Genomic DNA, 15,362 nt, shown 5'->3' on the forward strand with positions numbered 1-15,362 from the left:
ACAGGGAGCGCAGTTGCTGTGTTTTGCGGAAACGTGGCTCACGTTTAGCATTCCGGACGCTAACGTGTAGCCACCCGGAGCTACCCGGAGCTATCCGGCTTCAACGCCGCTAAACAGAGACACGAAAGCCGGGGGGAAATCGGAGAGGAGGCGGACTTGCTAACACGAGGTGGTGTATCCCTGGATTTTCACAAAGAAAAATTTTCCATCTGCCGCAGGGATGTCGAACTTTTGGACTGGCGTGACGTCATTCACTCCGCTACAAGCACCCCTAGGGCATCATGTTAATCTGTTAATAAACAACGGGGTAGACTGCTGGAAGTGTGAATTTCCCTACGGGGATGAATAAAGTATCAATCTATCTATCTATCTTTCGGCTTTTTACAGATACACAAAAGAAGGACCTAGTTCAATTAATACAAATTAAATTAGAAATCGACAAGACGATGGAAGATATAAATCACTACAGTAAGATGTGTGAAATTGATGAAATAATAACATTTTTCAGTATTCCAGTAATTCAACATTTTCACATTTGTTGGTAAAACCAATACAAATGTTTAAATCTCTGACTCTTTGCCATTTTTATGGATCCCACTATGGACGCAGTGTTTAAATTTGGCCTTCATCATAAATAATAATATAACATAAAACGTGTGTAAAGTACTTTTAGTTGTTGTTTGAAATGTTCTTTCCGCGTTTAACATTTTTACCGCACATTTGTGTTTTCTTAATGGCAACAAAATATGATCTGAAATAAAAAGTGTATAATGTCCTAAATCGCAGCAAGATTATTCTTTCCAAATGATATTTGACAGTGCCGAATTTATTAGTTTAAAAAACCTGTTAATTAAGTACAGTACTTTTATTTGTCAAATGCCAGAGCCTGTAAATAGGGTTTGTTATTTGGTTTCAAAGTAAAATAAGAGTCTATATTTAATAAATGAATGATTTTACATAGGCTTGGACCATCGTGTACTCCATTTATTTGCAAAAAAATTAACAATTGAGATTTGAATTTGTTTTCCATCGATTTTCCGCGCCGCTTACCCCCAGTAGTGTTGCGGGGCGAATTTGTTATATTTAAACTTCTTAAAATACACTTCACTAAAAGGTTAGTAGGTATTTCAACACTTGGCATCAAGATTTTTTTTCCCTTACCAGCAGTTTTATTATTCTTTAGGTGGAAGGTCACCTTCTTGCTGTCTGATGTGGGAGTTTTACTCATCTGTGGAAAGAAAACAAATAATTTTATCAGAAGAACATAACCGAACTGCAATGTGAGAAGTGGATGCATTATCTAGCATAAAAAACTGGGAAGACGACAATTTAAACTGCATTGCAGACATTGATTGATATATTTGTGTCAGCTACATCAGCTCTCCTAAAACTTGTATGTAGCAACTGCTTCTTTCTCGAGTACTTCACTCCTGTTGATTAGGGCTGCAATGACAACGCCAGCACTCAGGAAGTTAAGCAGGGTCGGGCCTGGTGACTACTTGGATGGGAGACCACCTAGGAATACCAGATTTGGCGTACATTCTGGTAGCAGACAACTTCAATGAAGATTGCTAAAGATTGTCTGTCGCAGTATGGTATATAGTCAGTCTTACTGTGAGGAAATAGGTGCCATGTAGTGTTTGTAAGGTTAATTATCGCCTAAAAACAAGAATTGCGATCAATAATAAGTGGAGCAATTGGCTGGGCTTGACAGGCATGCGGCCTCAATATCAAGTACGTGTACCAAAACCTCTAAAGTTCAGGAAAATTTTAGACGGGATGCAGCCAAAAGACTACTTGCAAAGTTTTCAAAGACCTTGCGAATCATGGCAGTAGATCTGTGACGCACAAACATTTTAAGAGCATGTCGAACAGTTGAATGAAACAGAGTCTGACTCGCCTCTGTAATGTTCAATAAACATTCAAGCCAATACGGTTTTGATGACATGAATTGTACATACTGTGCGTGCATTTCCCTACAAAAGAGAGCTTGACCGTTATGCCAAACTGTGCCTGACAAACGTTTTAGAAATTACAATCATGCAGTCCGAATAGCTAACGTCAGTTGTTAAAACTGATTTCAAATTGTCGAGAAGTATCAAGTTATTTCGTTAAAGGCTTTGCAGCTGATCACTAAATGCACTTCACATTATGCAGATTTCTTAACTGTTCTGCTGCTAATGAGCCTGTCCTTAATTTATAAGGATAAAAACAGGTTATTTGAATTTAATTTAGTATCTATTTGCCTGCCTTAAAAATGAATAGAGATTTATTTTTGGATTTATGTCTACTGACTGCGCACAGGGCTTAATTTGTTTTAAATTAGGCAATATAATTTATTGTTTAAGAATCCACAGTACAATACATACAAAATAGTTATCGCAGTACAATTTTCTTGGGTTTATTGACATTTGCCATAAAATAAAATCATCTTCATGCTAAATTTATTTAAGTTATCTGATTATTCAACTAATGTTTAAATAGTCTGACTTAAAATGTGTTGCAACCGTATTGGTCAACACTTACGAATTACTTTTATACATTTTTAAATCTAGACAAGAAGGCTAACGCCCATATATTTACTAAAGATCTCAAACAATGTTGCAGGAAATTTTAAACGACAAACGGCATGCTTACTAAGCTAGGGGGTTTCTGTCAGGCCTGATGTGACAGATTGCTGAATTACAAAACAACTCTTGCGTCGCCTAAAGCAACTCATTTCTCTAAGGCAGGGTTTGAAAACCTAAGTCTCACAGGCCATATATAGCTCTTTTCATAAGTGCATATAGATCTGCGATAAAAGGCCATTTGTGCAAATCCTTGCATAGCGTTCCAATTCTGGTTGGTTTCATTTCGGGTTTGATGCGTGCATAGCCGTAGCAACTCTACCCATGTTAACTGTTGGTTCCATTATATAAAGGCCGCATCTATACCTACAGTTTAAAGTCAAGGTGTCTCACAAACAGACCTTGTTTTGGCTGTACATCGCTTAAAAATCCTTAATATGGAAGCTCATACAATAATGTATGTTCACTTTTGAGACACTATGAGGAAAATCCATAAAACAGATTACACAGAAACCCTATCCCAGCACACAGAACAATTGATTGGGTGAGAGGTAGGGGTGGGGCTGAGCTTTGCAACACAGCACGCTACCCTCTCTTTTACATGCGCCCACTGCGCTGAAGGGAAATACATCTATTTACTTTCCTTTCCAGACTTCTGAGATATGTTTTCAAAAGAACTCTGCTTGCACCTTGTTTTGAATCCATTATTTACGAAAAAAATGAAGTTCAAAATTAGCCTCGATCATAAGTAACAGTGGGGAGAAGGCAAGTTTAAAAGAAAAAAATGCATTTGTTGATATGGGGCAGATGCTATGGCCTTTTGATTTCATAAATTTTATCAAATGATCTAACTTCACACAAAAAAAACCCAAATGTGCTGAAAAATAAGCCTTTGACTGGAGAGCGGCTTTGGCACTTCTTCTGAATTTTGATACTTTATTCATCCCCGTAGGGAAATTCACACTTCCAGCAGTATCCTTGTGTTGAAAAATAAAAAAATAAAATAAAGATAAAATACAAAAATACCCAATATAACGTTTTGCTATAGAGTATTTCAATAGTGCTACGGAAGATACACACTGTAATAATAATAAGGTTATATGCAAATGTGGGGGTGGGGTTAAATGTGGGCTTTATCTCCCCCGGGTGGATTTAAAGAGCCTCATGGCATGAGGAAGAAATTATCTCCTCAGCCTGTCCTAGAACAAGAGTGACAGCATTCTGTCGCTGAAGCTGCTTATCTGGCTTTTGTCTTAAAATATATGGTATGGCTCTTTCCCCCCCCCAAAAAAAAAATCAAAAAAAAAAAAAAAAAAAAAAAAAAATCAAAATTTTGCTATTATGGCTCTTTGGGTCAAAAAGGTTCTCGACTCCTGCTTTAAGGTTTGTGCTGTACATAAAAAAGTATATATATATAGCTCCACCTGACAGGTCATGACATCATGTTTTTTTGCCCTTAAGATTCAACTCATGCTAAAGGATGGGATGAAGCATCACATGATATTAAAGATAAAGACGCTTGGGATGGTTGCTGTCCAGGGACTTATTCCAGTTACAGGCCACTGTCCCTAGATAAAAATTGCCTCCCTGGCCTGCTTCCTGGAACACTGCTGAACGAATCGTTTGGGATCTTAGGACCCCCGGTTTTAAATACCGCATTTTCCGGACTAAATGTCTCCCCAGGGTACAAGTCACACCAGCCCAAAAAGGCAGAATTAGTCACAGTGCGTAATATTTGACCATTGGATGGAACTGTGTTGCCAGGTACAAGCGAGACCCAGTGCCACAGTGCAGTGGATCGGTAACGGTCAAACATGAGTGAGACTAAGGTGGGGATTCAACTGTGTAAAAGAAGTACAAATTTCTTGGCGTATGTTTTTTTTTTTTAAATAAAAAATAAAATTGGTATATTATTCATGTATTTTTGCCTAATATTCAAATCACTTTTATTTTACTGAATGAAGGTTTTTTTTTTGTACCACTAGGAGGTACTAAATATTACACACTGCCCCTTTTAAGAAGGAAAAACATGTATAAGTCACACTGGGAGTAAAAGTCACATTTTCGGGGGAAAACAATTTGATAAAATCCAGCACTACAACATCTGTCGTCTTGAAAGGCAATAGAAAATATGAATAGAGAACACGGTATACTAACGTTACACGTATTTGCATATCTCACTCTCATATGTCAGTAACGAAATATTAAGAGTTATTTAAATAAATAGCATAAAGGACACGCTTACCAAACTATCAGCTCACGTCAAATCACCATATCCAATTTAATATTCATCCTTCCCATAGTTTGATACATGTAAAATACGATCTTCGTATACAGGGAATTTTGAAAGTTGTGTTTCTAGCAAATGTCCTGTGTATTTTAGTAGTTGCTTCTGTTTTTATTGGTGCACTACTAGTGAAAAAGACTTGAGTGACCTCAATCAATACTGTTTACACACAGAAAAAAACGTGTGACAACTCCCTGAAATTTTAAACATAGGTTTAACTCTTAGTAAAGGTGCAAATGTTTTTTATACTTCCGGCGCCGTCACGAATGGCAGCCACTCCAGCAGCTCCCGTGCTATTTTCGCTACTTTTGTGATTTATTTATTTGTTTAGTTATTTTTGCTTACTTTATCAGTGCCTTGCAACACTTGGATTACTTTCTATCCTATGGATATGGGTTTCAACTCGCAAAAATACGTATATTCAAGAAACCTACTCCTCGACCTGAAGAACTCTCGAGCCGGCACGGTCCCTTTTTTACCTAACGAGGTAAGGCGACCCTACTGGGGTTGCAGAGCCGGTGCTAAAGTAAAGGCTAAGCGGCTAGCGGCGAAGTGGCGATATAAGCCCACGGTACCGTCCATAATCATGGGGAATGTCAACTCCCTACCGAATAAGATCGACGAACTGGCTGTGCTTGTGAAAGACATCAAAGCATACAGGGAGTGCAGCTTGCTTTGCTTTACGGAAACGTGGCTCACGCCTAGCATCACGGACGCTAACATCGCGCTAAACGGCTTCTGCGCTGTTCGGGCTGACAGAGGGACAAAAGTCAGTGGGAAGCGCAAAGGAGGGGGACTGGCTATCTACGTGAACACGAGGTGGTGTAACCCCGGGCATGTAAAAACCAAGATTTCTATCTGCTGCCGTGATGTCGAACTTTTGGCTGTAAGTCTCCGTCCCTATTACATGCCCAGAGAGTTCGGACACGCCATTGCTGTCATTGTTTACATCCCACCGCGCGCTGATGCAGAAGTAGCGTGTGACGTCATCCACTCCGCGGTGGCAAAACTTCAGACACAACACCCGGAGGCTGCAATGTTAATCTCAGGGGACTTCAACCACGTGACTCTTGATAAGACACTGCCCTCTTTCGTCCAGTATGTGAACTGCAAGACCAGGGGAAATAGGACTATTGACCTTCTGTATGCGAATATAAAAAATGCATACAGCGCTAAACCACTGCCTGCCCTTGGAAAAGGAGACCACAACCTCATTCTGCTTAAACCACAGTACAAACCAAGAGTGAGGAGGCTACCAACAACCACACGCTCATTTAGAAAATGGTCCACCGAGGCAGAGCAGGCTCTGAGAGACTGCTTTGGATGTACGGACTGGGATGTCCTGCTAGGGTCCAGCAGTGGGAACATTGAGGAGATGGCAAACTGCACTACTGACTACATTAAGTTCTGCATGGACAATGTTGTTCCTATAAAGACTGTACGCTGCTATGCCAACAACAAGCCCTGGATCACGAGAGACATCAAGTGCCTTCTGAACCAAAAGAAGAGGGCCTTTAAAAATGGTGATCATCAGGAGCTAAAACGAGTACAGAAGGAGCTCAAAGTCCAGCTCCAGAAAGGGAAGGAGCAGTACAGGAGGAAGTTGGAGAAAAAGCTGCTGAACAACAACATGAAGGAGGTGTGGGAAGGGATGAAAACAATTACTGGCTGCAGCACCAAGCAGAGTGTGGCTGTGGATATAGATGTGGGGCGAGTCAACCAGTTGAACAACTTTTTCAACAGGTTTGACCACTCCGCCTCATCCTCACCCCTGAGTTGTGCAGCTGTCCTTCCCCCTCCCCCTCTGGACACTAGCATGGAAGACATCCCCCCACTAAAAATAACTTCAGCCCAGGTGTGTGGGGAGCTGAGAAGGCTACGAACCAGCAAGGCAGCTGGTCCGGATGGAATATCCCCCCGACTGCTGAAAGCCTGTGCGTCTGAGCTGGGAGACCCTCTACAGCGCATCTTCAACCTGAGCCTTGAACAGGGGAGGGTCCCTCAGCTGTGGAAAACATCCTGCATCATCCCAGTCCCAAAGAAATCAAGACCAGAGGAACTCAACGACTTCAGGCCAGTCGCCCTGACATCACATGTGATGAAGACCATGGAGCGGCTGCTGCTGCACCACCTGAGGCTACAGGTCCGTCACGCCATCGACCCACTGCAATTTGCTTACCAGGAGAAGGTGGGAGTGGAGGATGCTATATTATACATGTTACACCGATCCCTCTCTCACCTGGATAGGGCGAAGGGGGCTGTGAGGATTACATTTTTGGACTTCTCTAGTGCCTTCAATACCATACAGCCTCTGCTACTGAGTAGGAAATTGACAGAGATGGGAGTTAGCTCACACCTTGTAGAATGGATTACTGACTACCTGACAGGCAGACCGCAGTATGTGAAACAGGGGGGCTGTACATCGGACACCGTGGTTAGCAGCACAGGATCTCCGCAGGGGACCGTTCTCTCTCCGTTCCTATTCATTCTATATACATCGGACTTTAAGTACAACTCTGAGTCCTGCCATGTGCAAAAGTTTGCAGATGACACTGCGATCGTGGGATGTATCAGAAACGGGCAGGAGGAGGAGTACAGGAAATTGATTCAGGACTTTGTCCGATGGAGCGACGCAAACCACCTGCACCTAAACACCACCAAGACCAGAGAGATGGTGGTGGACTTCAGGAGAACCAGAACTCACCCGGTTCCTGTAACCATCAAGGGAGAATGTGTAGAATTTGTCCAGACCTACAAATACCTGGGTGTGCAGCTGGACAACAAACTGGACTGGACTGCCAACACAGAAGCTCTATGTAGGAAAGGGCAAAGCCGACTTTACTTCCTCAGAAGGCTGGCCTCCTTCAACATCTGCAAAAAGCTCCTGAAAATATTCTATGAGACAGTAGTGGCAAGCGCCCTCTTCTATGCGGCAGCGTGTTGGGGAGGCAGCGTCAAGAAGAAGGATGCCTCTCGTCTCAATAAACTGGCTAGGAAAGCGAGCTCTGTTGTGGGCATAGAGCTGGACAGCCTAACAACAGTAGCTGAGAGACAGGCACTGAAAAAGCTGAGGTCAATCATGGACAATCCATCGCATCCGCTTCACAGCATTATCTCCGGACAGAAGAGCAGTTTCAGTGACAGACTGCTGTCACTGTCTTGTACTACGGACAGACTGAAGAGATCTTTTCTTCCTCATGCCATGAGGCTCTTAAACTCCACCCGGCAGAGTAAAGGCCCACATTAAACCACACCACCTACATTGGATATTACCGAATCTTACTGCATTATGTGTTCTGTGTAGCATTTAGTTACTCTATATAACATGCTAAAGTGGGCATTTGCACGTCACACTGGGTATTTGTATATTGTATTCTTTTGGCTTTATTATTGTATTGTTCTCAGCTCAGGGATGCTGCTGGAAATGTGAATTTCCCTTAGGGGATGAATAAAGTATCTATCTATCTATCTAAAATAATTACCTTTTTGCCAGAGGCAGTCGTTTTGCTACTTCCTTTAATTGGTGTTCTGAAGAAAAGTGGTTTAGGAATCTTGGAGTTTCTCACAAATGTGACCAAGCTATTGGACTTTTCTTTGCGTGTCTTTGTCCGTACCAGCTTGAGCTCTTTTGGTGGAGCTGAAACACGCATTCCCTGAAATGAAGAAACATTGCAGGTATTCATGTGTAAGTTATTTAAATTCAGATTGTTTACAGCAATGTTATAGAAAGGCTCGCAAAAGCCCTTCCAGGAACGTTTTGTCATATTGAGATATTTGAAGCTTTAAATTGAAACAAAAAAACTGAAAATAATTTCTATCAATAAACAAAACGTGAGACACAATCATGAAGTAGAACAAAATATATTTCAACATTTCATATTATATATTTACGACGAAAAAAACTGAAAAGTAGGCCTGTCAAAAATATTGCCCCCCCATGCTCTCTGAGCCAACTGACTAGTAAAGTTTCATGATGACCTCTGAATGATTAATAGGCGACCTAAATGACAGAGTGCACCTGTGTCATTCAATCTCAGCTTATATGTGCATTATGAAAGCATTACAAAGACACCAAAGAGCACAACCAGGCATGTTAGGGATAAAGTTGTGGGAAAGTTAAAAGAATAAATGGATACAAGACAATTTTGTAACATTAACACATCTCCCAAAGCACTGTGCGAGCAATATAAAAATAGAGACAGCATAAAACCACTGCAAAACTACAAATACCCGTCTCTCCCTCTAAACTTTCGATCCAAATAAGTCAAGTCATGTTTACTTGTATAGCCATTAATCATAAAGAGTCTCAAATGGCTGCACAGACCACAGATTATTGCAAACCACAGACTATTATTACACCATCCCCTGATCTAAAACCTACATGATGGCCAGGGGGAAGGACATTATACAGCACTGGGGCCCGAATGGAGAACGCTCTCGAACCTGCGGATCTCTTCTTGGCTCTTGGGATCACTAGTAGACCAGCATTTTCGGAGCGAAGGCTCCGGACCGGAACATAGGGCGAAATTAAATCTTGTAAGGGTGGCTGCAAAATGTTGGCAAACAATGAGGAAGTCAGAACTTCCGTACTACACATGAAATGATCTGCATTTATATAGCGCTTTTCAAGTCAATGACTTCCCAAAGTGCTCTACAGTGTGCTTCACATATCCCAATAGCGGCCTTGTATTGCAGCCATGTAACACCTGCTTATTGGGGGTATTAAGGGTTCAGTGTCTTACCCAAGGACACTTTGACATGTAACAAGGACAAGCCGGGATTCGAACTGGGATCCCTTGATCCCAAGATGAGCGCTCCTGAGCTACTGCTAGGGTCGCGGGGGTGCTGGAGCCCATCCCAGCTATCTTCAGGCAGTGGGCAGGGGACACCCTGAACTGGTTGCCAGCCAGTCGCAGGACACACAGGGGTAGACAACTCACTTGCTCATTCACACCTAAGCACAATTTGGACCGGCCAATTATAACCTGACCTTCATGTTTTTGGAATGCGCGAGGAAAACGGAGGAAACCCACGCAAGCACGGGGAGATCATGCAAACGCAACACAGGAAAGTTTGATCTCCAGACCTCAGAACTTTGCCGCGGACACGCTGACCACTCAGGCACCGTGCTGCCACAATAACACTAAACATAAAGCAAAATCTACAATGGAATGGTTTAAAACTAACAAGTCCAGATATCAATCCTGTAAACAAAACCGCCAATCACCATCTGATCTTAAGGAACTTGAGCTGTTTTGTGAGGAAGAATAGGCAAATATTTCTCTTCATGATGTGCCAAAATTATACAGCCATTGCCTAAAAGACCTGTGGTTGTGATTGAAGCAAAGGGGTTGTACAAATTATTAACTGAAAGGGGGCCAATATTTTCGCAATGGTTACTTTCCGATTTTTTTTTTGTTAACGCCATAAACTGTTAAATAAATTTGGTTTATTTTCATGATTGTGTCTTACATGTGGTTGATACTTCGAAAATAAGCAGATATGGCAATATGTCAAAGGGTTCTTACTTTCGCAAAGCAATGTATATAATTCATTCCCTCAATATTCAAATTTACCTTCTTGACACCAGATGGGCTATCCAAAATGTTATTAATTGGTGTGGAAGACTTAAACTCATCTGCCTCATACAGCACAGATATCTTTTTCTTCTTCTTCTTTGGCTCCTCTTTCTCTTGCCCCACTTTAAGCTTCCTTTTTATGCTGTTCATTTTCACCTGTGCCTCTCCAGATTTAATATTTTTCCTCATGGGAGTTTGCATTTTATGGGGTGCTGCACTTTGATTTTCACTACTGGCACTTTGATTTAGAACCATCACTTTATCTGGTGTTTTTTCCCCCGTCTTGCAATCTGAAGATAAGGATGCCTCATCACTGGTAATGTCCTTCTCCTTGGCCAAGCTTCGTTTATTTTTTTTCTTCAGTGGAGTTCCCATTTGATGGTCTGCTGTAGTAGAAGGATGATTATTGTCTAAATCGTTTCCAACTTTAGATGTTAGGCTTTTTTTCCCTTTCTTCGACTTGTTGCTCATGCAAATCATTTGGGTGCTGGGTTCATCTTCGGATTCATTCAGCTGTATCCTGCATTGACTTGGGGCATCAGAGTTCTCCAGAGTTGTGTTTTTGGCATTTAAATCCTCATTTTCGTCCACGTTGGGATTTCTTTTCCTCTTTTTTTCTTTTCTTCGAATTTTCTTTTTGTCAATCAGGTCTGTCTGATTGACATTTTTAGCAGGGTCATCTTGTTTAGGTTTTTCATTTTTCTTTCCTGAAGGATAAAATTAAAACTAAGTCAATATACATGGGTATAGTATTAAATACATTATGACAGTGTTTTTCAACCTTTTGAGCCAATGGACATTTCTTTAACTGAAAAAAATCCCGCGGTACACCACCAGTCTGTGCCGTTGCATTCCCGGTAAAATTTAATCCAAATGAACTATAGCATTGGCTTGACCGCACATACACAAAAACTGGATAGTTTCCCAAGGCACATGACTATAATTAGTACTGCATTATGTCAACAAAATAAAAACTGAAAACTAAATCAAGTATGTGAACGAAAATTCCTTATTTGCAGCATTTTGAATTTTATCTTCTTAATTTGAGGGCGAACCAATCAATCCAATACTTAAAGAAAACCTCTTCATTGATTTTAAACAAGAAAACAGTCAGTCTTTAACATCGTAGTGTTCCCAAATATGCAACACTGAAACTGCAGAGGTCATCTAAGTAGCGCCCACTTTCACTTGACACTCTAAAAAACACATAGCCTGAGGTCTTTCCTGTTATCTGTCAAACTAACACCAACATACACCGATACATTGTTATAGCTGAACTGTAAACTTCTATCATGCGATAAAGACAATGAAAAGCACACTTGTAGTAAGGAGTCCCCGTCGTTGTGCATCAAATCTTATGTGTCCTGCTAACATCAAGAGGAGACTTTCGAGTAATGCACAGAGCAGGACAGGCTGAAAGTGGGAAACTGGAGTAGCCAGTCTGCTCAGTGTACTTAAAGGCAAGTAATATCAGACATAGTGCTGTAAAAGAGTATTTGCCCCTTACCAAATTTCTGTTTTTTTTTTTTGCATATTTCTCACTTCCAAAGTTTTCAGATCATCAAACCAATTTTAATATCACACAGAGACAGCCCCCAAAAATACAAAATCCGATTTTGATTCCATCTATTAAGGGACAAAAATAATCATAACTTATCTGGCTCTATGTGAATAAGTAATTCCCATACTACATTCTGTGGACTGATGAATCAAATATTGAACTTTTTGAAGGGTGTGCAGCCCATTACATCTGGCGTAAAAATGGCAAAGCATTTGACAAACCATGGCAACAGTTAGGCATGGTAGTGGCAATGAGATGGTCTGGGGCTGCTTTGCTGCCTCAGGAAAACTGGCTGTAGTTGACGGAATTATGAATTCTGGTGTTTGGGAGATCCTGAAGGCGAACATCAGGAAGCAGCCTTTGTATTTTAATGGGTTATGGGTTGTCTGTGTGTGATTTTAAAATTGGTTTGATGATCTGAAACGTTTTTGAGTGACAAATATAAAAAAACTGAAATCAGGAAGGGGGTAACTACTTTTTCACAGCACCTTAAATAATAATTAACCTTATTTTAAGTACAGAGAATTGCTTATGTTATGACATATTTCCTAAGCCTCAGCAATTTTTGCGCGGTCTGTGTCAAATCAATGTGTGATCAAAGTAGAACTCCTTGATATTGTGCCATTAAAAGACAGAACCCGTGGCATAGATGTGAAAGAAGCAATAATGGGTCCGTATGCAAAAGCAAATCTACCCACACCGAAACTAACTGCAAGAGCAACGGATGGAGCGCCAGCCACGATTGGATCCATGAACGGGCTTGTGGGGCTGTGCAAAGCTGACCAAACATTTCCAGACTTGGGGGATTTCCACAGCATCATCCACAGGGAGCAACTGGTGTATAAATCACTAAATTTTGACAACGTCATGAAACCTGTGATGAAAATCGTCAACTTCATCTGCACACATGCGCTAAACCACAGGCAATTCAGGAATCTCATCGCTGAGCTGGACCACGGGCTTCCAGGTGACCTTCCACTGCACTGCACTGCGAGGTGGCTGTCAAAAAGCCAGGTACTCTCTTTGGAAGCAGTGAAACTGTTCATGGAAGAGAAAGACAAGGACTATCCCGAGCTCTCAGACCTGAAGTCGATAATGGATCTGGAACAGTGCTCACAATGTTAACTGTTGAAAATTATTGATATTATCACGTTGGTGTGTTTATTTTCATCAGATCTAACCGAGTAGAGATTTGTGTATGCGTGCGTACATGATTAAAAGAAAAAAAACAATTGACTCGCCCCCGTCGACAACTATGATGTGGCTCTTTGTAGTAACACAGACGAAAAATTGGCATTTAGTCGCTGAATGGTTGGCCACCCCTGTCCTAAGGCATCATGATTACATTAAAACATTGTCAGCAGACAATTTCATACAAAACAAACCCTTTGAGGAGAACCCCTAACATTGATAATGGACATGTTCAAAGAAATCTTAAAAAAAAAAAAAAAAAAAAGATAATTCACTCATATTTATCTGTTATAGTAAGGTACTTAACGGTTTTTAGAAGCCTCCTCCTTATTACTTTGATATTTTCTTCCCTTTTCGTTTTGGAACATTTCCTCTTCTTCGTCTGTAGAGACATCCTCTGGATAACCATCTTGAGGAAATAGGCCTTCCAGGAAAATACAGCAAAGTGTCACAAAATGCAAGGAAAAAATGAAGGATACATTGTGTAACCAAACTTTGAAGCAATACCTTCACTGAGATCCTGAAACCTGAAAAGAAAAAGAAAGATTGTTGAAAAGGGCTGATAATGCATGGGTCTTAAATTAAAATCAGACTGAAGTATACCAATTACGATACACGCGGTGGAAAGCACAAATGAAAAGTCCTTATTGCCTACCCTAAAACGAGCCGCTAGCAAGGAACACACGCCACATTGCCAGCAGGCAAACAAACCTCATGCAGCCTTTGGAGGGCAGAGCAAAGTTAGGGTACAGGTTTATCTTTGTCTCATCTGCCCATAGACCACTTTTCCAGAACTATCGAAGTGTTTTTAAGCAAAGTCAAGTCTGGCCCATCTATTTTTGGGACTGATGAATGGCTTACCAAGGGAGGGAGGAGCCTTCTGATTAATTTACAGCCCCCTGAGGTAATTGGTACTTTGAAAATGGGTTATAAAGAGTGTAAACGGATATAACTCCTAAACCCTTATTTCGATTTGGAAAGTCTAAAAATTGCAGCCGAGATTGTGTACCTAAAGCCCATATTAATTATATTATTCTATTTTTGAATGAGTTTGCTAAAATAACAAAACTCGTGACAAGTCCAAACAAATTCGGGCCAAACGGTGCCTATCCAAACGGGTTTGGTGTTTCCTTGATGATTATTTGGTGAAAACGTTTTTTATTCTGAAAAACACGCATTTACGAGAGAAAGAAGATTTTTAACAAGCAACAACAATATAAAAAAAGTACAGGTTTACGATACTTACACTTGGCAGAATTTGTAGAGTCTTTGTCTATTCTGGCTGCGTGTGTTATTTCGACTTGAAATTTCCAACAGTTTTTCGGCAAGACCCGCGTAATCGAACTATAAAGCAAAATGTTTCATTAGAATAGAGAAAGAAACCAAAAACTGGTCTTCGATAGCACTAGTGGGAATGGCAAGTCCATACATTAAAAACCTTGCCAGAGTTCGGATTTAAAGACTTGGAAATAAATCCATATAGCAAAACATTGTTCCTTTTCAAAAACAAAAATTGGAATTGGACTAATGAACACAACCTGTAGAACTGGTCCAATGTCATCATCAAATTCTAAATCTGCGTCTGATACATCAGAGTCAAGTTGAGGCTCATCTTGTTCCGAGGACGATTTAGAACCTTGAAAAAAGGAGAGAAAATGACCTTTAATATTTTTGGAGAATGGTGGAGGAATCTTGTGGGATGTTTGGACACACATTCACCTTATTACGTGAGATGAATGTTTGAGGTGTTTGTGAATTCACAAAAACGCAGAATAAATTTGTACCAGGCCCACTGAATGTTAACTCATTCAATGCCAGAAGTTTCTCTACAATGGGAAGTACAGGTACCAGCCAATTTTTGCCATTTCGACTCATTTTTGAAGGCCGCCCAAAATGTAGTGTTGTAGCTATATAGGCATAGGACAAATAAAACGAAAGCTTGAATCTCCGTCTTTCATTGGAAAAAAGGACGTTTTTAGCTTTTACCATTGTTTTGTGAAAAACAGTTGAACACTTTCTTGAAAATACTTGTTTTTAAGAAAACTACTGAGCAGAACGTCTTTTTGTAAAAGGATGCAATTCATCCATTGTCCATGCATAGTTCATGCATCAGTTCAATGTTCTTGCAATAAAATGCAAGCATAGTAAAGTTCCTTTGTGTTTGTGGAAAGCTGTTT

At 40.6% G+C, this 15,362-nt stretch overlaps 1 protein-coding gene across 1 annotated transcript in view; it reads right to left on the minus strand.

Moving 5' to 3' along the window:
- Window positions 1-15,362, minus strand: part of rrp1 (ribosomal RNA processing 1) — a 28,323-nt gene that overhangs the window by 2,509 nt on the left and 10,452 nt on the right. Inside the window, exons 9-15 of the mRNA XM_088323730.1 lie at window positions 14,724-14,821; window positions 14,432-14,529; window positions 13,693-13,712; window positions 13,493-13,609; window positions 10,431-11,140; window positions 8,337-8,507; window positions 1,162-1,228 (exon numbers count right to left, since the gene is read on the minus strand). Coding sequence (XP_088179856.1) covers window positions 1,162-1,228; window positions 8,337-8,507; window positions 10,431-11,140; window positions 13,493-13,609; window positions 13,693-13,712; window positions 14,432-14,529; window positions 14,724-14,821 — 1,281 coding nt within the window. The remainder of the gene's footprint in view (window positions 1-1,161; window positions 1,229-8,336; window positions 8,508-10,430; window positions 11,141-13,492; window positions 13,610-13,692; window positions 13,713-14,431; window positions 14,530-14,723; window positions 14,822-15,362) is intronic.

The sequence above is a fragment of the Urocampus carinirostris genome, chromosome 19 (genome assembly GCF_059441175.1).
Source record: "Urocampus carinirostris isolate Australia breed hairy pipefish chromosome 19, RoL_Ucar_1.0, whole genome shotgun sequence".
Classification (NCBI taxonomy): Eukaryota; Metazoa; Chordata; class Actinopteri; order Syngnathiformes; family Syngnathidae; genus Urocampus; species Urocampus carinirostris.